The sequence below is a fragment of the Rhincodon typus genome, chromosome 8, assembly GCF_021869965.1.
Source record: "Rhincodon typus isolate 14 chromosome 8, sRhiTyp1.1, whole genome shotgun sequence".
Lineage (NCBI taxonomy): Eukaryota > Metazoa > Chordata > Chondrichthyes > Orectolobiformes > Rhincodontidae > Rhincodon > Rhincodon typus.
Genome location: NC_063339.1, coordinates 34,084,430 through 34,107,511, shown reverse-complemented (window position 1 = coordinate 34,107,511; position 23,082 = coordinate 34,084,430). Strand labels below are relative to the sequence as shown.

The following is a 23,082-nucleotide window of genomic DNA, read 5'->3' as shown; positions in this document are numbered from 1 at the left end:
AAGTGGTTGCTATTGACCAGAAATTGAACTGGGGCATAAATGTCGTTTCAGTCAGATTTCCGGTATCTTCAACATTTTACTTTTACAAAAAGATGATGGCTACTTTAGCAACAGCACGATGAGAACACCTTCACCACATGGATTCTAAGTCAAGTAAAAAAGTTCATCACCACCTGCTTAAGGGTAATCAGAGTTAAATGTTGGCTTTGCTAGTGGCACTCATATCCCAAGAATTAACAGAAAAGAACATGACTTAATATCTCTCAGACTGTGTTTAAAACAAATTTAGAAAAAGTTAATTAAAGCAGTAGTTCTAAATCCATACAGATAAACAAAGCATTTGATTAATTATACTTTTTCAAGAAAACTGATTTAAAAATTAAATCACAGAAAGGAAGGCAATCAGCGATGGAGTCAGTATTGGCTCTTCTGAACAGCAATCCAGTTAGTCACACTCCCTTGTACTTTCCCTACATCTCAGCATTGTTTTAATTCTCCAGGCATTTATCCAATTCCTTCAAACTGTAAATTTGCTCTCCCTGCACAACTCCAGAGTTTCTCCAATATGCAGTAACCAGTCTAAATGAATTAGAAGCCTACTGAGGCATGGAATTGCAATCATCTACAAGGTTAAAATTTTTGTTAACTGGAACAAAGATAGTGTCTTATGATAAATCTTAACCCAGAGATTGAGGATATGCATATTTGTTATGTAAAAATGTTTCAAACATTTTATGAATGATTTGCACTATGAAAATATTTCCACTCTACAATGTGATTTTGACAAATGATTAAAAAAAAAAATTAAACAAGTTAAGACAATGGTAATAACTCTGCATGGAACGTCTGATTTCAAGCACTTTCTAAAATATAACTTGGGTGTCAAACTGTAGTCATTTGAACCAGAAATACTCTACAAAAACACAAAATGAACAAGAATAATGCTGTGGCAGGGCAAATAAAAACCATTCATCTACAGAGGTAATGAAAGCACATTACTGTCTCTCTAGAAATAATTGGTTATAATTTAGTGATATTTATTAATATATTCTAAAACATACATCCATAATGTTACACAATTTCAGCACAATGTTAAGATCCTGATAAATGAACATTGACTTCATTCTCCGTACAGTTTGACCAGTTCTGAAATCAGTCATTAAAAGTCAAATACCAGTTTCCGGGGAGTCATGAACTGTTTCACGGTTTCATTGGTCACCTGCTTGCGTCGCAGTTGGTGTTCTGCAATGATAGGCTGCAGTGTTTCAATAAGAATCTTCTTCAGCTCTCCCGTAAGAAGCTTTCCACTTGAATAATCCTAAATGAATCAATTCTTAAATATAATTAACATGTATTAAAAATACTAAAAAGGTACCTATGGATGAGGAAGGCCATTCAGGTCATCTTAATTCATCCGTGCACATCGAGCTTTCCCTTGCGGTATCCAACTTGCTTATTATTAAATCCAGGATTCTCACATCCAATACCTATAAAGTCTAGTTTACTTAGATTCAGACATTTACAGCACAGGAGGCAGCCATTCAGCCCACCATGTCCACAGTCAAAGACCTGACTACACTAATTCCATTTTTCAGATCTTGGTCCATAATCCTGGAAGCTACGGAAACACAAGTGATTATCTAATTACTGCTTAAATGTTATGAGATCTTCTGACTCGGCCACACTCTCAAGCAGTGAGTTCAAGACTCCCACCATCTAAAAAAATTTGATGTCCACTTAGATTTAAAGGTGAGAAGTAGAATGCTATGCTCCTGATTATTAGCCCCACTACTAATGGAAAAAAAATGTTATCTTATCCACCCTATCTATCCCTCTCAATCATACAGACCTCTATCAGGTCCCACTCAACCCTCACTGCTTGAAGGAAAACATCCCTAGCATATCCAATCTTTCCTCATACCCTAGATCCTCCAGCCCAGGAAACATCTCTGCACCTGCTCTAGTATAATCACATTCTTCCTATGGCGTACTCCAGTTGTGATCTGATCAGCATTTCATACAGTTCCGGCAAAACCTCCTTTCGCTTGCCTTCCATACCTTGGCTAATAAAGGAAAGTATCTATGTGCCTTCTTAAATCACCTTATTTCCCTGCCCTGCAACATTCTATGGATGTGCACAAAATAGTCTCTCTGATCTTCATGGCACAGAGCCCAGCACAACCCTACTGGAAACAGTCACAGAAACATCGCTCTTTCATCACCCACTGCTTCCTACCACTCAGCCATTCTTTGGATCCAACATGTTACTTTGCTTTGGATCCCATGGGCTCTTAGCTCTTGACCAGTCTGCCATGAGGACCTTAACAAGTCTTGCTAACTTTCCCTTACCCTCAACACTGGAATCCTGTTCCTCTGATGCTGCCTTGCCTGCTGTGTTCCTCCAGCTACACACTTTGTTATCTCGGACTTCAGCATCTGCAGTTCTTGCTATCTGAAGCCTGATTAATTAAGAGTTAGAGAAAGATTTGTGGATGGTTAAAGATGGTTTGGTGTCAACAAAGATAGCTTCTGGACCTTGGCCCATCTTAAAGATTACACTGGCAGCCTATAATAATGGAGGTTATAGTTTAAGCTGCCACCCAAAATCAGTGTGTTTTACATGTCAAAGCATAAATAAAATGCTACGGTAGACAATTTAAAGAAGTCCTCATTTGGACATAGATGTTATTCATTGTGATCACTTTCTTTGCCTTTGTTATGATTTATTCTCACTAGAGAGAGGACTCATTTCCAAGGCAAAGTGAAAAGAGCTTTTCGTCTGTACAACCAATCCTCTGCTCTTGGAAAAAATAAGCCATTTTTATCTTATTAATGTAATTCCCTGGCAATGTAGTATGTGCACAACCTGAATGGTGAGCTGAAATTACTCCAAATGCTTTGGTCTGCTTGGAGTTGCGTGCTAGCTGCAAACTATGCTATTGTGCCATTGTATCAGGGAACTGTGTTTTAGGGCTTGGCCCTCTATGGTTTATTTTGCAATTGATATTAATCAGAGCATTTGCCATTGTCAGCTGGTAAGGTAAAGACATAATAGCATCTTGATCTAAATAGGCAGCAATGCACATCAGGACTGTACTACATTGTCCTGGAAGAGCCTATTTGATAGGTGGATTGGAGAAATGGAAGTGGTTATTGAAGTTGTCGAATAACAGCTTTGTGCAAATGTCCGCACAATGTTGAAGTCTAATTTTTCTTCTTAAACATTGCTGATTGTAACCAAGTTCTCAATTCAATAGTTTGTGGCAATTTTACATTTCAAAATTCTCATTTCAGGAGCAGTGGTCTTCATTTTTTGTTGCTTTAAAGATAAATAAAACAATTAGTGATCATTCAGTCTGCTTAATTGTTGCTCTGCAGGCATTTGAGAGTTTTGGAAGCAGAAATCTGGGCAATCAGTATCTCTCGAAATGTTAACTCTGATTTCTTTCCACTGATGCTGTCAGACTTGCTGAGCTTTTCCAGCAAGTTTGGATTTTGTTTCCGATTTTCAGCATCCGCAGTTCTTTCAGTTTTTAATAAATTGAAACTGGCCTATTTATTGTTTTCTGCCCATTAACTAACACTCAATAGATGCCAACATAATAACTCCTATTCCATGAACACTCAACTTGTGCAACATTCTCTTATGAAGTATCTTAAATGAATGCTTTATGGAAATAGCATCAGTGCTACAGTCTCAAATTACTTACTATCTACTTGAATGACTTAGATGAAAGGACTGACTGTGACTATATTGCAGCCAAATTACATGAAAAAAAAAATGAAAGAACTGTGGATGCTGTAAGTAAAAGGAACAAAACAGAAGTTGCTGGAAAAGCTTAACACGTCTGGCAGCATCTATGAAGAAAAATCAGAGTTAACATTTCGAATCAAGAACTGTTCTGAGGAAGTGTCACCGGACCAGAAATGGTAACTCTGATTTCTCTTCAGAGATGCTGCCAGACCTGCTGAGCTTTACCAGCAATTTCTGTTCTTGTGAATGAAGAAGATAGTTAGGAAATTGATGATAACAAAGTGTGGAGCTGGAGGAACACAGCAGACCAGGCAGCATCAGAGGATCAGGAAAGTTGACGTCTCGGGTTGAGATCCTTCTTCAGAAATGGGGAGGGCCTGGGGAAGGTAGGTGGGATGGTGATAGGTGAGTGCAGGTAGGGAGTGGTGGGGATTGGTCAGTGAGGTGGGAGGAACAGATAGGTGGGAGAGAAGATGGACAGGTTGTGTCAGGTCAAGGAGGTGGGGATAAGAGGGAGGCTTGGACATGGGTTGAGGCCGGCGTGGGGAGGAGATCTTAAAACTGGTGAATTCCACATTTAGGCCATCAGGCTGTAGGCTCCCGAGGGGGAATATGAGGTGCTGCTCCTACAATTTGCGGGTGGTGTCATTGTGATACTGGAGGAGGCCCAGGATGGACATGTCACCCAGGGAGTGGGAGGGGGAGTTGAAATGGTTGGCGACCAGAAGGTGTTGCTGTTTGTCGCGTACACAGCACCATGCTGTACAAAATGGTCTCTGAGTCTACGCTTGGTCTCACCGACATAAAGGAGGCCACATCAGGAGCAGCAGGTACAGTAGACCATGTTGATGGATGTACAGGTGAACCCCTGTCTGATGTGGAAGGTTTGTTTTGTGCCTTGAATGGGGGTGGGGGGAGGTGGTGTAGGGGCAGGTCCAGCACTTCCTGCGGTTGCAGGGAAAGGCACCGGGGGTGGTGGATTTAGTGGTGAGTGTGGAGCGGACGAGGGCGTCGCAGAGAGAGCGGTCCCTACGAAAGGCAGATAGATAGGGAGGGAAATATCTCTTTGGTTGTAGGGTTGGATTGTAGGTGGCGGAAGAATAATACGTTGGATACGGAAATTGGTGGGGTGATATGTGAGGACAAGGGGGATTCTGTCTCTATTGTGCAGGAAACACAATACATGCGGTTGAGGGAATTTTTGATCACTGAAGGGGAAGGAAGTTACAGTCCTTGAAATACGAGGACATCTGGGATGTGCGGGACTGGAACGCCCCATCTTTGGAGCAGACGTGGCGGAGGTGGAGGAATTGGGAGTATGGGATCGCATTCTTGAAAGAAGGTGGGTGAGAGGAGGTGTAGTCCGGGTAGCTACAGGAGTTGGTGGGCTTGAAATAGATGTTAGTTTCGAGGTGGTCACCAGTGATGGACATGGAGAGGTCCAGGGAGGTATCGGAGATGGTCCAGGTGAATTTGAGGTTGGGGTGAAAAGTGTTAGTAAACTTGATGAACTGTTCAAACTGTGGGAGGATGAGGTAGTGCCGATACAGTCATCAATGTAGTGGAGGAAGAGGTGGGAGATAGTGCCAGTGCAACAGCAGAAGAGGGACTGTTCCACATATCCGACGAAGAAGCAGGCATAGCTTGGGCCCATGCGGGTGGCCATGACCACCACCTTAGTCTGTAGGAAATGGGAGGAGTTAAAAGGAGAAGTTAAGGGTAAGGATGAGTTAGTTTAAGTGGATGAGGGTGTCAGTGGAAGGGGACTGGTTGGGCCTGCCGGAGAGGAAGAAGCGGAGGGCTTTTAGGCCACCCTGCATGAGGGATACAGCTATAAAGGGATTGGATATCCATAGTGAAGATGAAGTGTTGGGGGTCAGGGAATTGGAAGTCTTGGAGGAGATGGAGGGTGTGGGTGGTGTCCCGTATGCAGGTGGGGAGTTCCTGGACTGGGGGGTTTTAAAAAAAAAAGTCAGGTTAAGTTCAGTGGGGCAGGAGCAGGCAGAAATTGGATTGTGATGAAGAAATTAGAAAGGTTAAGTGAGTAGATAAAAAAATAAATTGGCAAATTGAGTATAATGTGGGAAAATGTGAGGTTGTCCACTTAAGCAGCAAAAACAGAAAAGCACAATATTTAAATGGAGAGAGCAGTACAGAATGATCTGGGGTCCTTGTACATTAGTCAAGAGATAGCATCTAATTAAGGCAAATCCAAGTACAGCAAGGAACAAGAATAGAAAGAATGACTTCTACTGTAGGGACATTTTGTTATAGTTGTAGATATCGAATTGTGAAACTGCACCTGAGATGCACCACAATTTTGGGCATTTTGCATTTGAAATGGTTTGAAGAACGTTAACTCAGCTGATTTCCAGGACGATGGAGTTGTCTTATAAGGATATATTGACCAAATTGGGCTAATACTCAAGAGTTTAGAAGAAAGTGAGGTAATTAGCTTGGCCTATTCTGCTTACGTGGATCCAATTCACTACGTCGCTTTCCAGCCTTGCTATTCAACTTTTGATTTTGAATTTACCCTTCCCAGAATCCTCTACCTACCATCAAATTATTATTTAAAGCCTTAGTTATTCAATTTACCAGTCACTGGGCCAAGCATGATTTAAGTGCAGTGCACATTAATGGAGCAGATCTCTCTTCTGCCAGGACTGGCATCAATGCCCTATGAATTGAAACCCCCGCCTCACGTCAGATAAATTAGCGCACAGTGATACCATTTGGTCAAGGCAAGAGGATGGAGGTGGTGCTAAGATAATAAAAGTGGTAAAAACTCTTAAAAAGTGACATGTAAACTGCACTGACCTGTCTTATTTTCTCCAATTTCTCATCATCTTCTAGGAAAAAGGTTAAGTACATGTAAGACACATCCACTTCGCAATTCCCACCGAACTGTTGGTGTTCTTCAATAGTATCCTTACCACCAGAAAAAGCATGCTTGTTGATCTGAGGAAACAAAATTACAATTGACTACATTAATGCTTCTACAATGAATATACTTTACATTGTTGTTTCACAGATAATAGTTCCTATGGAAAATAAACAGTTGTTGACAACTTCAAAGAACAGCATGCAAAATAATCTTTACTAAACCTTACCTTAATGTAAGAGGAAACCATTTTGAATACCAAAATAAGGGAATAAGTTTCCCTTTTAGACATGGTTAAATGGGGAACATTACCTTTGTTTTGATCTGTTTTGGAGTATCTGTGAGAAAGATGGATGAGTTGGAGTCACTGGCACTCATCTTTGTTTGTGCTCCTTGCAGAGCAGGGAAGAAGACTGAATGCAGCAGTGCTGGCTTTGGGTAGCCAATCCTTGGAGCAACATCCCTGGTCATCCGAAAATATGGATCCTGTGAAGAAGTCATACAAGCAGTTAACCAGAATTGAATTTTCTTTTTCCCCCCCCGTAAAGCTACTCTTTAAGTATACCAGTATTAATTGCAATCAAATTTAAGCAATCATTGATATATTGTTTAGTAAAAACAATAGCTGAAAAATGAGGGAGGCATGCAACAACAGAAGCAGAGGCAAGAGGCAGTGCCAGAGAGAGAACCAAACCAAAAATGAAGGAGTGATACCACAGAATGGAAGAGATTGAAGGAAAAAGGAATGGAACTGAAGGAGCACATGCTGGAACAGCAACGCAGATGAAGCCTGGAGGGAGCACAAGTATCAGGAGTGAGACAAAAACCCTTGAAGTCACATAGCATAATAGAAGATGCAGACTGGGGAATTTTAGACTAAAACTTTACAGAATCAAATAAATGGAAGGTAAGGCACAGAATTCCAGGAGACTTCTCACATCCTGGACTGTCACAACTACAGGAGGTCATCAGTTGGAGGGCACTAAGCTCCAATGTTTCACTATGAGGCATCAACAAGGCCAAGTGCCACATGCACAGCATGCTTCTGGGAGGTGGTCACATCACAGCATCTGGGCAAGCAGCCAAACAGAGAAGGAGTAACCAGCTGACAGTCAAACACAAAGCAGGTAATGCAGAAGTCCCATGTATGTCTCACACTCTAACTATGCTATTCAGATCTGAAGATGTTGGTTTTGGCGAGTACAGTGGAGAAAAGGCCACAGCACCACAGGCTGCTCAGCAGGACAGTAAAGGTCAGGAAAACAACAGCAATAGCAGATTCAACAGTTAAGGGAACAGACAGTCATGTTTGCAATTGCATGAAACATCTATAAGATGTCACCTCTCTGGTGACAGAGTCAAGGCTGTCACTGTACAAACTGCAGAACGTTGGAAGACAATGGTGGTGGGGGGGGAAATGGTGTAAGGGACTCGTGACAAATTGATAATATCACAGGTGGGAAGAAGGATGAGACCCACAGGCAGATTGCAGGAAGCTAGGATATATAATAAATCAACAGAGCCACATCAAAATTTATTTGGCCATTTTTCTAATTTTAAGTTATTAGGATCTTGTTGTGCAAAAGTAGCTCCACATTTTCTAATGTTGTACTTCATTGTGAAATACTTTGAATAGTAAGAGGTCAGAAAAGGCACTATATGTGTACAGACTAATTATTTAAGATGTTTAAAAGATTAGTCTAGCATGAACTTTGTTTTGGATTGTGAGCTCCGCAGAAATCATCATTTCTCTATTTTCTAACCTTTTGTTTTGTGACTTTTCATTCTCTAATTCCTCAGCCTTGCCTTTGCAGTTTTGATTCAGTATCTTCTGAATTTGAATGCTGGTTTCTATTGTGCTGTTCAGCGAGTTTTAATTCTCCCCAAAAGCGCTAGGAAATTCCCCCTTCCCACTAAGAAATTGTTTCTGGCTATGTTGAGACTGAACTCCTTGCACAGGCCCAACTCACACAAAAGCAGTCCAAATACCTTAGAAAATCTAATGTCCTCCACAGATTAATGGTACTGTAGCATTGTGGTAACATTACTGCATTAATAATCATAAACAGATTAATGCTGTGATGACTTGAGTTCAAATCCCATCAACAACTGAGGAACTTAAATTCTGCTGGTTAATATAATTGGAACAAAATGCTAGTATCTTAAAAATGAGAGAATTGAAACTGTAAAGTGCTCAAACTGGAACAGACGCAATGAGTCAAACTGTCTCCTGCTTTTCTTTATTTACGCTTCTGAGGCCCTTTTCTCTTTCACATTGAAAATTGGATCACGTATAGACGCTTTAGCCCTATGAGCCTGTTCCGCCATTCACTGTGATCGTAGGCGATCATCCAGCTCAGTACCCTTGTCCTGCTTTCTCCCACGACCTTTTATCCCTTTAGCCCGAACAACTACATCTGATTCCTTGAAAATATTCAATCCATTGATCTCAAATGCTTTCTATGGCAGAGAATTTCACAGGCTCACCACCCTTTGGATGAAGAAATTTCTTTGCATCTCCATCCTAATGGCCCACCCTGTATCCTTTAAACTGTGACTCCTGGTTCTGGACTGCCTGGTCATTAGGAACATCCTTCTTGTGCTTACTGTCTAGTCCTGTTAGAATTTCTCATCAAAACCCATAAAATTATTTTGCAATTTAGAATTCTTCTGAACTCCAGTGAATATAAGCCTAACCGATCCAGTGCCTCTTCAAACATTTGTCCTGCTATTCCAGAAATCAGTCTGAAAAACCTTTTGAGAGAGAATGAAAAGTCACAAAAACAAAAGGTTAGAAAATAGAGAAATGATTTCTGCAGAGCTCACAATCCAAAACAAAGTTCATGCTAGGCTAATCTTCTAAACATCTTAAATAATTAGTCTGCACACATATAGTGCCTTTTCTGACCTTTTACTATTCAAAGCATTTCACAATGAAACACTTTTGAAGAACAAAGTTAGAAAACGTGGAGCTACTTTTGCACAACAAGATCCCAATAACTTAAAATTAGAAAAATGGCCAAATAAATTTTTTTGACGATATTGGTCAAAGGATAAACGTAGACCAGAACACTGCCACTTTTCTTTGAGTAGGGCAGCTTAATTGTCACTTTTGCCTGATATTGGAATGTATCTGCTCTTCCTCTGGACTCTTAGGCTACAGACAGTGTACAATGAAAATGACTTATGGGGAATAAAAACACGTAACAAAGGGTAAACAATTAATATTTGTAATTCACGACTGACACATTTCAAGCATATGTATTTTCTTTGATTAGCAGTAAGCTCTAACCTGGTCAATAGCACAGGGAATGAGACACTGAATATCCTTTTGGCCATTAAAGATGTGCGGAAATGAGGTGCTGAAAGATGGAGCAGCCTGTATAGCAGGGAAACTGATCTTTCCTGTCAATTAAAAGTACTGAGTTAGATATTGTAAAATAAGTTACTTCACAAAAGCAGTCAAACGTTTAAAATGATAGAGGGAATTTGCTGATTTTTACTGTAAAAGATTGGAGGTCATATTTTGCTGTACAAGTTATGATCTTCTAGGTATATCAATGTTACTGTACATTTATACTGCTACAGCTCATGTGTTTAGCTGTCCACTATATAGCCCAAAATATTAAACTTGCCTCAGAAACAATGTAATATCTGTTCAGTTTAAATTGGTTTAGTTATTACAGAGTCATTTACGGAATGTTCATTGCTTAATTATGACAGAGAAGGTTCGTGCAGAGATTTAAAAAAAAAGTTCTCATAGCATGTTGGTGATTAGAAGCTAGTCAGTCCAATGAACATTTTAAATTAAGTCTGTTCATGGGGCTATGCACAAGTTTCCAGTTTACTGTCTGTCCACAAAAAAATTGGACAGGGCTCATGACAATTTCAGCAAACGGTGAAGACTTCAACAAGATGTTGACCGAAACCCAGAGTAAGAGTAGAAATGTAAGAAATGAATGTACTGAAGATTACACAAGATGGGTTCGGTACACAATGTCAAGCGTTCAAATATATTTTAAAAATAAAAGCTATAAATCTTACCTATACAGTCACTATCTCCAAAGCCAAAGATCCCCTTTACTTGATTAAAAGTAACGTGCTTCTGGATCTTAACCACATTCTGATAGAATCCTGGGCTCTGTCTGCAGCCAGAAGAGAATTATCAATTTACACCTTGCAGATAGTTAAAAATAAACACATTACTTATGGTTAAAAGCAAAAAGTTCAAGAAGTCATTACAGCAATTTTAACATCATAACTTATTCCTACATGGAGTGGAATTTTGGTTAGGCAAGTATCTGAGAAGCTCATCCTCTTGCACAGTGCATTGGAGCTCCTACACACAAAGCCATAGAGTCAGAATGATCTCATGTTGAAGAGACACACAAAGGAAGAGAGTCCAATTATCTTCAGTTGACCTTACATTCTTCCAAAAAGACCATTGCTCTACAGTCCTAGAGCAACAGAGGTTGGGAGCAGGCCTCCAGTACATTTTATCAGTCAGGTACAAGAGATAGTAGCAATCCACCAAAGCAGAAGTACGCCTCATGTAAATGTTACAAATTGCAAAATAGTATATTCGTACTTTAGTATGGCTTTTATTTTGCAATTTTGACAACATAGTAACTTTAATTCTTTGCATGCTTTATTAGTATTTGACCTTCAACTTAAAGGGAAACGGGATCAATTTAGTCCAAAATATATGTAATTTTTTACCCTTAACGATAGGAGCACTGCTATTATTAATATAACAGACATAAGCAAAGTTTGTCTGGTTTATTTAAATCATACCTTTAAGTCAAAAGGCATGCATTTCCACTCAGCTTTGCCCACTGAATGTGTCATTTTTACAGGTATTTTCTCCTCCAAACTGCTTCTTCCTCTGCTCAGGTATATCATGCTTCTCATCGAATATTCTACATTATCATTATAATCAATGGCTGATAGCAGTCTGGAAAGGCATTTGTTCCTAGCTAAGACTGCACATTTACAGAACACCACAAGGAAAAGCAAATAGTGTGCCAAGTGTTATTTTTATTAAAACAAAAAATATACTGTATTTAGAAATCAATGGTCACCATGTTGGCAATATTTCACTGTTAAGTTGGGCAATGAGAAAGCAGGCGTGCAGTTACAATGCCACTTAAAGTGAAGCATATTTCATGGAACGAATCTACAGAAGGAAAGCACCATGTTAAACTTTTACTTGCATGAGTCTAAGTAGTTTCCAGTTCCATTAACACAAAAGATGGGTTGCATAATATACACAATACTCTGAATTAATCTAACCTACATTCCATTTTAAAAAAATTCTATAGTTACCAAACAACATTACTCTACCTGATTTCACAGAAATGGTGTAGTGCAGTAAAAGGCGATTTGGCCCACTGCATCTGCACTGGCTCTCAAAAATAAACATCATGATTTGGTCCCTTTTCTTACCATTTCTCCATATCTTTATACATGATTTAAATAGAAACGATCATATAAATACTTCCTTGCATGTATCAATTAAACCTGCCTCCACTTCACTTCCAGGTAGTGTATTCCAAAACTAAACCATTCAGTGTGTGAAAAGTTCTCTCTCTCTCATCACATTTGCTTCTTTGGCTAATCACTAAATCTATACCCCTTGTTCTTGATCCTTTCACGAGCAGGGAGTTTCCCCTCATCTACACTAATTGGCCTGCTTGTGATCTTGAGAAGTTGTATGGACTTCCTTTCAAACTTATTGTCTCCAAGGAGAACCAACCCAAGGTTTCCAAATTATCCTCTAAGTGAAGTTTCTCATCCCCAGAAACATTCTTGCAAATCTCTTCTGCATTCTAATTCATTCACATCCTTCTTATAATGTGGTCCCAGACCAGTACATAATACTCCATTTATCTTACAGTGTATCTTACAGAGGTTCAGCATTACCTTCTTGCTCTTGTACTTTATGCTCCTAATAATAAAGTACAAGATACTGTGTGTTTTATTACCTTAGATTAAAATCATTTTATCAATAAAAACACTAGTGCAATGTACATACCCCATGTAATCCAGATCAGAGAAGATAAAGGTTTTATTTATATCAAAGCCGCAAGCAATGATGTCTTTGGCATTCTCAACTGCATAATAATAGGCTTGTTCTAGTGTTATGTCCTTCCACAGATATTTCTCATCATCGGTCAGCTGAATTACAAGAGGTACATCAAAAACATCTTGGAGCCACCTATTTAATAGAATGAATAGGCAAGAATATTGAAACAATCTACAGACTGGAAAAATGGTAATCAATGAAATATCATTTCAGTGGTCTGAAATCTACAAGATGCAATTCCGAAATCTACCGATGCTCTTTTTACAGCTCCTTCCAAATTTGTGACCACTACCATCTAAAAGTGAAGGGCAACAGATACATGGGAAAACCCATCACCTGCAAGTTCCCCTTCAGCTTGACTTAGAAATATAACTGCTGTTCCTTCTTTGTTGCTCGGTCAAAATCCTGGAGCTCCCTCCTTAACAGTATCATGGGTGTAACTACATTAAATAGACTGCAGCAGTTAAAGAAAGAAGTTCACCAACCCCTTCTAAAGGGCAACTAGGAATGGTAAATAAATGCTGGCCCAGCCAAAGCCCACGTTGCCTGAATGAGTTTTTAAAAAATCCTACTGGGAAAGCTTTTTAAATGAACATTACCGACCAACACAAAACTTGACAACCTATTCTGCATATCAAAATTATAAAAGCTACAAATACTACCTGGAAATAGTGCCATGCAACACTTTACTTGTAAAATGATGGACATGACCAAGTCCGGACACTGTTGGTTAGAAAATTAGTTTGCAGAGTCTACACACAGTACATCCTCACAAAACTAAGTTTTTGAACAATATTTCCTGTGAATGTAGTTACAGCATAGCTTTTGGAGCTTCCAGGCCAAGGCATAACAACAAGACTCCTACGACCACTAGGAATCAGGATATCACACAAACCCACAGCCACACTACAACAAACACTCACAAGGACCAAAGATCCCATACCCACAGAATGCAGGACCAACGTAGTATGCAAAATACCGTGCAAGGACTGTCAAAAACATTACATTGGCCAGACAGGAAGGAAACTAGCCATCAGGATACATGAACACCAGCTAGCAGCAAAACAACATGACGAAATTTCACACATTTCAGTGGACTCTGACAACAAAGGCCATCAATTTAACTGGGACGATGTGACCATCCTAGCTCAAGCCAACCACAGACACTCACAGGAATTCCTAGAGGCCTGGTTCTCCACCCATAATGCAATCAATAAACATGTGGAATTAGACCCCATATACAAACCTTTGCAAAAAAGAACCTGAAATGACAAAACACCTCAACAAACCGGATCATATAAATACTAAGTGGAATAGAACTACATCGCTTCATCAGAAGCTGCATTGATGAGGTTACCTAGCATGGTGATGAAACATCTGAACTATGACCAGCCAGCTTGGGGAGCAAGTCAACGTCCTCACTCACAACCCGAATTACAAATCTTCACAAGAACCTCAAGTTTTAAATGGCCGACAGGCTGAACACACCAATAACCTCCCAGTTCTGACACTGAAGCAGACAGAACCATTTCCAGGCTTAGGCGTCATCCTAACAGAAGTGAGAAGATGCAGATTCTAAATGGGCACCTTAGCTCTCAATGTGGCTCATCACATTAAATTTGGTCCTATCACATTAATTTGGTCCTATCACTCCCCACCCTGGAGCCCACTCAGCTAGCATCAAAAAGGTATGTGGTGCTCCACCTGGCCTGGCAAAAATATGAAAAATGATAACTAGGGTAATATGTTTACCAAATAAGGTGTTTGCTTCCTAGCGGCAAGCCCTACAAAAAAAAAGTGTCAGCAGGAAAAATGTTAGCTTTAGCAGGCAAGTCGACCTTGGGGTGCAGGTTCATAGTCCTTGAAAGTGGAGTTGCAGGTAGATAGAATAGTGAAGGTGGTGTTTGGTATGCTTGCCTTTATTGTTTAGTGCACTGAGTATAGGAGTTGGCGGGTCATATTGCAGCTGTGCAGGACATTGGTTAGACCACTTTTGGAATACTGCATTCAATTCTGGTCTCCCTGCTGTAGGAAGCATGTTGCTAAACTTTAAAGAATTCAGAAAAGATTTTCAAGGATGCTGCCAGGGTTGGAGGTTTGAGCTAGAGGGAGAGGCTGAATAGGCTGGGGCTATTTTCCCTGGAGCGTCAGAGACGGAGGGGTGACCTTTCAGAGGTTTTTAAAATCATGAGGAACATTGGATAGGGGAAATAGACAAAGGTCTTTTCCCCAGGGTGGAGAGTCCAAAAGTAAAAGGATATAGGTTTAAAGGTGACAGACGAAGATTTAAAAACAGCCCTAATGGGCAACTTTTTCACGCAGAGGGTGGTGCATGTACGGAATGAGCTGCCAGAGGAAGTGGTGCAATTACAATATTTAAAAGGCATCTGGATGGGTATATTAATACAAAGAGTTGCGAAAGATGTGGGCTGAATGCTGGCAAATGGGACTAGATTTATTTAGGATATCTAGTTGGCATGGAATGAGTTGGACAGAAAGGTCTGTTTCCATGCTTTACATCTCTAGGACTCTAAGTAAGTCAATGTTACAATATTAAACGTCAATTTCAGCAAGTTTGAAATTAATTTCAATAAATTTAAGAAACACATATAGGCATGTTCTCATAGTAAAAAGATGTATTGCACAAGTAACATCCAAACTTACTTTGTGAAGATGAATGGAATAAGGTGGCCCATATGCATTGCTTCTGATGAGGGACCACGTCCTGTATACAGGTAAAATGATTTTTTCATCTCATAAGCATCAAGGATCTGGTGCATATCGCTTTGAGAAAAGAATGATTAGAAATACAACTTAAAAAGAGTACAATTCATATTGTTTTTCAATAGATAAGATTTGAGGGCTAGTTTTCTGATGTCTGGCAATCACAAAGCAAACTGACTTCCAAATAAATGCCGTTAGTCTAATAATTCCATGCATCTTTAATAAATAATTAGAATAAACTCCAGTTGAAATGATTTCAATAACATTTTACTAATGGTGAGATTAGTTTGTACAGAAATACTTGGATTCATTCATTTTTCCACATAAAATCTCCAATAGTTTCAAGTCTTTACATTTTGATCTCATCATTCAGCGAAAACTAAATAAAAACAGATTATAGCTGTATATTCAAAGTATCATGTCCATTCCATCTTCAAATGATGCTGAAACAGTCACTGACATTTTTTGCTTTGTGACATTTAACAATTACCAAGCGAAGCTCGATGGCAGTTAATAGACAGAAGAACATTATCATGGTGATATTGAAAGATTACTTTTTTCACCCTTTTGTCCCAGTCATTCAGAACAGAACACATTATTTAATGGATATAGATAGTAGGAACTGCAGATGCTGGAGAATCTGAGATAACAAGGTGTAGAGCTGGACGAATAAAGCAGGCCAAGCAGCATCAGAGGAGCAGGAAGGCTGATGTTTCAGGCCTAGACCCTTCTTCAGAAAAAAAAAACGCCAGCTTTCCTGTTCCTCTGATGCTACTTGGCCTGCTGTGTTCATCCAGCTCTACACCTTGTTATCTCACATTATTTAATGCGTGGTTTCAAAAAATTCAAAACAGGTTGAAAGATTTATCTTAAGAAAACACTTGGAGCTAGAATATTTGAGAATTTAACAAACTATGTTACAGACAAGTTTAAGACATGACACTTGCTATAATGACAATCTGAAAAGGAAAATTCAATTATTGGAAATAAGACACATGCACTGAGAAAACATATTGCAAGTACAAAGATAGATAAAACTTTACTAACCGATGAGAGAAGAAGATTCCTCTGCGAAAGAAACGATGAGCCTTCTGACCGGTGACTTGTTCCATTCGGTTAATTAACTCCTGATCAATTTTGCTGCTTCCAAACCGAACTGTAAACAATGAGGATTGCAAAATTACTAGATTAGTGTGATACAGTACCATAATCATAAGATAAATTAAGGAATTATTAAAACATTATATTTTGTATTCAAATCACAAAGAAAGATAAAGATATTAGTACAATACTCAAGCTGAGTTGCAGGATAGTGATCAAAAATGTACAAAAATAAGCTTCTTGTGCATGCAAGCAAGGTGTTTAAACAGTGTTCCAACAACAACGTAGTAAGCCTATCAAAAGCCTGAGGATTTTAATTTTTTTTTACTTTAATAACACTCAAATACAAGCTGTCCTGTACTGTTTACTTTGTATATTATATTTTCCACCGCTTAAAAATAAACTAAGATTATTTATCTATTTTACACATCATTCTTCATTCCACATTGACTGATCATTTTTATATGCTGATATGAATCAAACCAGCAGTGAATTTTCTCCTGGATCCCAACTGACTCCAGTTTGCTAACACTCCACGATGCCACTCAGGCAAATGCACCTTTGGTGTCAAGAGTAGTCACTCTCACCTCATCTCTGGAATTCAGCTCTTTTGTCCATGTTTGAAACAAGGCTGTAAATGAGGTCAGGAGCTGAACTGCCCTGGCAGAACCCAAACTAAGCATCAGTAAGCAGGTCCTGCCTCATAGCACTGTTGATAATACTTTCCATCACTTTACCGTTGATAGAGAGTGTGGACTGATGCAGCTATAATTGGCTGTGTTGGATTTGTCCTGCTGTGCGCATCCAGGACATACCTGTGCAATATTCTGCATTACCAGGCAGACGCCAGCTTGGTTGGGGACAAGGCATGCTGTGGAGCACAAGTCTTCAGGACTATTGTTGGAATGATTTCATAGCCCATAGCCTTTGTAATATCCAGTGCCTTCAACTATTTATTGATATTATGTGAAGTCAATTGAAGTGGCTGAAGACTGGCACATGAAATTGGGGACACTTGGAGTAGGCCAAGATGTCTCATCCACTTCGCGCTTCTGGCTGAAGGTTGTCGTAAATGTTTCAGTGTTATCTTTTGCACTGATGTACTGGGGTTTTCAATGAGGGTGGAAATATTTGTGGTGCTTCTTCCTCCTCCACCTTGGTTATTTGTTTAATTATCCACCACCATTCAAAATGTGGCAGCACTGCAGAGCTCAAATCTGACCTGTTCGTTGTGCAATCATTTGGCTCTATATCACACTTCCATTTATTCTATTTAGCATGCAAGTAGTCCTGTTTTGTATTTCTCCAAGGGTTGATGTCCCATTTTTTAAGACATGCCTGGTGTTGTTCCTGGCATGACACCCCTGCATTTTATGTTGAGCCAGGATCGATCCCCTGGCTTGACGGTAATGTTCAAGTAGGGCATACACCGTGTCATGAGATCACAGATAGCACCAGAGTATGAATGTGTTGCTATTAACAGCCTTCAGTGTCTCATGGATGCCCTGTTGAGTTGGTAGATCTATCCAAAGTCTATCCCATTTAGGATGTTGACAGTGCCAAATAAACACAATACAGAGCATCCTCAACATGAAGACTGATTGCCAAGTGTACCAAAATACAGTGAAAAGATTTGTTTACGAGCGGTACAGGCAGATCACAGCAAGCAAAGGATGTACAGATCAAAAAGACTTAAAGGCATACAGGTTACATTATTTGAGAGTGGAGTCCATTCAACAGTCTGATAACGGCCAGGAAGAAGCTGTTCCTGAACCTGCTCGTGCGTGTGTTCAGGCTTCTGTATCTTCTGCCTGACCGAAGAGGTTGTAAAAGATCATTACAAGGGGCGATGGGTCTTTGCTGATGTTGGCCACCTTTCAGAGGCAGCAAGCTGTGTAAACAGAGTCCATGGACGGAAAGTTGACTTCTGTGATGGTCTGGTCTGTGCACACCACCTTCTGTAGTTTCTTATGGTTCTGGGCAGAGCAGTTGCCATACCAGGCCATCATGCACCCGGACAGTATGCTTTCAATGGTACAACTGTAGAAGCTGGGGAGGATGGGACTTAGTCTCCAAAGGATTGTGTGGTGGTCACTCTTACCAATACTGTTGTGGACAGATACATCAGTGTCAGGCATATTGCTGAGGATGAAGTCAGATATGCTTTTCCCTCTTGTTGGTTCCCTCACCACCTACTGCAGACCCAGGCTAGCAGCTCTGTCCTTTAGAGACTTCACCAGCTCAGTCAGTAATGCTGCTATCTCACCACTCTTAGTGATGGACATTGAAGTCCCCTACCCAGAGTACATTTTGTGCCTTGTCACCTTCAGAGTATCCTCCAAGTGCTGTTCAACATGGAGGAGAACTGATTCATCAGCTCAGGGTGAGTGATACATGGTAATCAGTTGGTTTCCTTACCCATATTTGACCTCATGTCATGAGACGTCATGATGTCTGCAGTCAATGTGGAGGACTCCTAGGGCAACTCCCTTCTGACTGTGAAACACTGTGCCATCACTGCTGGGTCTGTCCTACCACTGGGACAGAACATATTCAGTGATTGTAATGGTGTTGTACAGAACATAGGCTGTAACATACAATGACCATTTCAGGCTGTTGCTTGACTAGTCTGAGAGACGGTTCTCCCAATTTTGGCAAAAGCCTCCACATGTTAGTCAGGGTGAATGGAGCTGTGTATGCTGTAAGGCCTAGCTTCTTGAACTGCTACAATCTCTGCGCTGAAGGTGCCCCGAAACACAATTCAGATGTTTAGCAGTTTGATACAATTGATTGGCTTGCTGATCTAATTTAGAAAGAAGTTACGAGCCAACCATTTGGACTAGATTTATATGCTGGCCTGATTGCGCAAGAGCTGCAAATTTTTTTTTAGGAGAGTATATCAATGAACCAACTGCACCTGCAGTTATGAGCATTTCATGGTCACTTGCTTTCACCTTATTTTGAAAAAGAAAAGATTTTCAATTTTCCTCAACTTTGATTTTTTACAAAGCTCTTGTAATGCATACTTTTTAAACTGACTCTCAATTTCATGACAATGCAGAGCACTTGAGTAACATTCAACCTGCAACATCAGAATGTGCAAATTTACATCACGTCTGACAATCAGAAGTAAAGAAAATGGATAATCACCAATCAATTTGTCATAGTCCACTCCTTTAGCATTGGTTGTCTGTACAGTCCATGGATCCACAATGTCTCCATCGTCTTCTGCAGTGGCCAGACTATTATTGTTAGCTGGTGTGCTGTTAGTGGGTGGTATACCAACCTTGTACTCCTGGCCTGTCAATGTTTTATAATCCATTTTGAGTGCCAACAGTTCCTTTACAGCAGCGTCGATTTCTTCCTGTATAAAACAAAATCAGTAGTTTGCAAATTGAATAATTCTTTTTAAGATGAAAGAACAGTTGTGTAAATCCGCACTCCCTTAGCTACATTCACTCACTTCAGCTTCCAATACCACACCCTAGAAGCCAGCCCATAAGATGGGCTGGTGACTTACTCCAGAACTCTGCTAATGTTGCTCTGAAGCTTATATGTAAACAAACTTCAAAGTACATTTAATTTTCTTTTAAAAACTACATATCATAATTCTTAAGATTGGGCAATACTCACTTTGCTGGTGTCACCTATGTTTAAACAACATTTTTGTTTTGAAAATGAAATTCACAGTGGCATGTACACTGGCTCTCTTTCAGTTTCAACTGATTAATAAAGTCAGCCAAACCCAATGCTGTTTTGAATAGCAATGCTATAATTAGACTTAATCTTCTGAAAGATAAAAAATTTCAGTAGGAACCCAAGGTCACGACACTATGGGCTAAACTTTTAGGCACCTATTATAGTAGGTATGGAGATCTGTGGATGCATAAAATTTATCTGGCAGCTGCAATACCAATTTCCATTTGTCCACTTTGCCCATTCCCCAACCAAATTTCCAAACAGCCAGTTCATCGTCTTAAAAAAAAAACGAAAGAACTGCGGATGCTGTAAGTCAGGAAAAAAAAACAAAGCTGCTGGAAAAGCTCAGCAGGTCTGGCAGCATCTGTGAAGGAAAAAACAGAATTAACGTTTCAGGTCCAGTGACCCTTCCTCAGAGTTTAATTACAAAGCAAGCCCATTACTGGGCCATTATGAACATACGAGCAGAAACAGGCCACTTAGCATGCCAAGCCTAACCACATTGAATACCTTAAATATATTTAAAGACTGAGCCATCACAGACCTGTGGTAGAGAATTCCAGAGGTTCACAACGTTCTGAGTAAAAGAAATTGTCAAATTAATTACAATTACACCTGACTAACTATTCGCACCTAGTACAGGCTTTCAATCCCCATTTTGCCATCACAGAGGTGCCCCAAAGCATTAGGAAAAGCCTACCCATACTATACTGGAATACATTAACTGCTGTTGATTCTATACATTTTAAAACTCAATTTCTTAACATGTATTAACATTCACACTGAATTTCCATTATAGCAGTACCAAGGCATTTTCAGTTAAATTAGCCAGAATAACATGCAGCAATTATATCTCACACATTCTGGAATCTTTTCTGGTTTTACAAGTTGCTGTAGAAAGCAATTTCATGTATGGTTTGCTGAATGCCACTACTGGTTCTGGAGTGAGGCAAATCTAACCAAATTGCTCCAGAAAGCCAGCACAAAAACAGGTAAAAGTGCCTCCTACTGTACTGTAGCCACTGTATGACTTCAGGGACCAAAAGATTTCTACTTTTCTGTTTTATTCATTTTGATATTCTAAAATTTGAGGTTTAAAGAGAATCATACGTTTTTGGTAACACCTTTGATAAATGTAATTAGTAAGTTTCCAGACCACCAATTTGCTAGGTTGGGGATAACATTATGGCATAAATGGGAGCAGAGAAAATGATCTATGTACTAACATAAATAGTACTTTAAAGAAAACTCATGAGAAAAGAGGCAAACAAAAAAACTAAGACAACAAGGTGCAGGGCTGGATGAACACAGCAGGCCAAGCAGCATCATAGGAGCAGAGAGGCTGACGTTTCGGGCCTAGACCCTTCATCAGAAAAGGGGGAGGGGAAGGGGGTTCTGAAATAAATAGGGAGAGAGTGGGAGGCGGATAGAAGAGGGATAGAGGAGAGGATAGGTGGAGAGGAAACAAACAGGTCGAAGAGGCGGGGATGGGGCCAGGAAAGGTGAGTGTAGGTAGGGAGTTAGGAAGGGGATAGGTCAGTCCAGGGAGGACGGACAGGTCAAGGGGGCGGGATGAGGTTGGTCGGTAGGAGATGGAGGTGCGGCTTGAGGTGGGAGGAGGGGATAGGTGGGAGGAAGAACAGGTTAGGGAGGCAGGGACGAGCTGGACTGGTTTTGGGATGCGGTAGGGGGAGGGGAGATTTTGAAACTTGTGAAATCCACATTGATACCATTGGGCTGCAGGGTTCCCAAGCGGAATATGAGTTGCTGTTCCTGCAACCTTCGGGTGGCATCGTTGTGGCACTGCAGGAGGCCCAGGATGGACATGTCGTCTGAGGAATGGGAGGGGGAGTTGAAATGGTTCGCGACTGGGAGGTGCAGTTGTTTGTTGCGAACCGAGCGTAGGTGTTCTGCAAAGCGGTCCCCGAGTCTCCGCTTGGTTTCCCCGATGTAGAGGAAGCCACACCGGGTACAGCGGATGCAGTATACCACATTGGCAGATGTGCAGGTGAACATCTGCTTGATGTGGAAAGTCTTCTTGGGGCCTGGGATGGGGGTGAGGGAGGAGGTATGGGGGCAGGTGTAGCACTTCCTGCGGTTGCAGGGAAAAGTGCCGGGTGTGGTGGAGCTGGAGGGGAGTGTGGAGCGGACAAGGGAGTCACGGAGAGAGTTGTCCCTCCGGAAAGCAGATAAAGGTGGGGAGGGAAAGATGTCTTTGGTGGTGGGGTCGGATTGCAGATGGCGGAAGTGTCGGAGGATGATGCGTTGGATCCGGAGGTTGGTGGGGTGGTACGTGAGGACGAGGGGGATTCTTTTTTGGTTTTTATTGCGTGGACGGGGTGTGAGGGATGAGGTGCGGGAGATGTGGGAGACACGGTTGAGGGCGTTCTCGACCACCGAGGAGGGGAAGTTACGGTCCTTGAAAAACGAGGACAACTGAGATGTACGGGAGTGGAATGCCTCATCCTGGGAGCAGATGCGGCGGAGGCGAAGGAATTGGGAATAGGGGATAGCATTTTTGCAGGAAGGTGGGTGGGAGGAGGAGTATTCTAGGTAGCTGTGGGAGTCGGTGGGCTTGAAATGAATATCGGTTTCTAGGTGGTTGCCCGATATGGAGACAGAGAGGTCCAGGAAGAGGAGAGAGGTGTTAGAGATGGTCCAGGTAAACTTAAGGTTGGGGTGGAAGGTGTTAGTGAAGTGTATGAACTGTTCGAGCTCCTCGTGGGAGCACGAGGCGGCGCCGATACAGTCATCAGTGTAACGGAGGAAGAGGTGGGGTTTAGGGCCGGTGTAGGTACGGAAGAGGGATTGTTCCACGTAACCTACAAAGAGGCA

At 40.8% G+C, this 23,082-nt stretch overlaps 1 protein-coding gene across 6 annotated transcripts in view; it reads right to left on the bottom strand.

Moving 5' to 3' along the window:
* Positions 1-1,013: 1,013 nt before the first annotated feature.
* The window catches only part of wars1 (tryptophanyl-tRNA synthetase 1), a 24,179-nt gene continuing 2,110 nt past the window's right edge, over positions 1,014-23,082 (bottom strand). For 4 of the 6 annotated variants that reach the window (XM_048599661.1, XM_048599662.1, XM_048599660.1 and 1 more), the window contains exons 3-12: positions 20,792-20,824; positions 19,699-19,912; positions 16,495-16,603; positions 15,388-15,507; positions 12,673-12,855; positions 10,683-10,783; positions 9,931-10,043; positions 6,951-7,124; positions 6,575-6,715; positions 1,014-1,318 (exon numbers count right to left, since the gene is read on the bottom strand). In XM_048599661.1, coding sequence (XP_048455618.1) covers positions 1,160-1,318; positions 6,575-6,715; positions 6,951-7,124; positions 9,931-10,043; positions 10,683-10,783; positions 12,673-12,855; positions 15,388-15,507; positions 16,495-16,603; positions 19,699-19,912; positions 20,792-20,824 — 1,347 coding nt within the window. In that variant the 3' untranslated portion in view covers positions 1,014-1,159. The remainder of the gene's footprint in view (positions 1,319-6,574; positions 6,716-6,950; positions 7,125-9,930; positions 10,044-10,682; positions 10,784-12,672; positions 12,856-15,387; positions 15,508-16,494; positions 16,604-19,698; positions 19,913-20,791; positions 20,825-23,082) is intronic. The other 2 variants (XM_048599665.1, XM_020529818.2) reach the window with 1 other exon arrangement.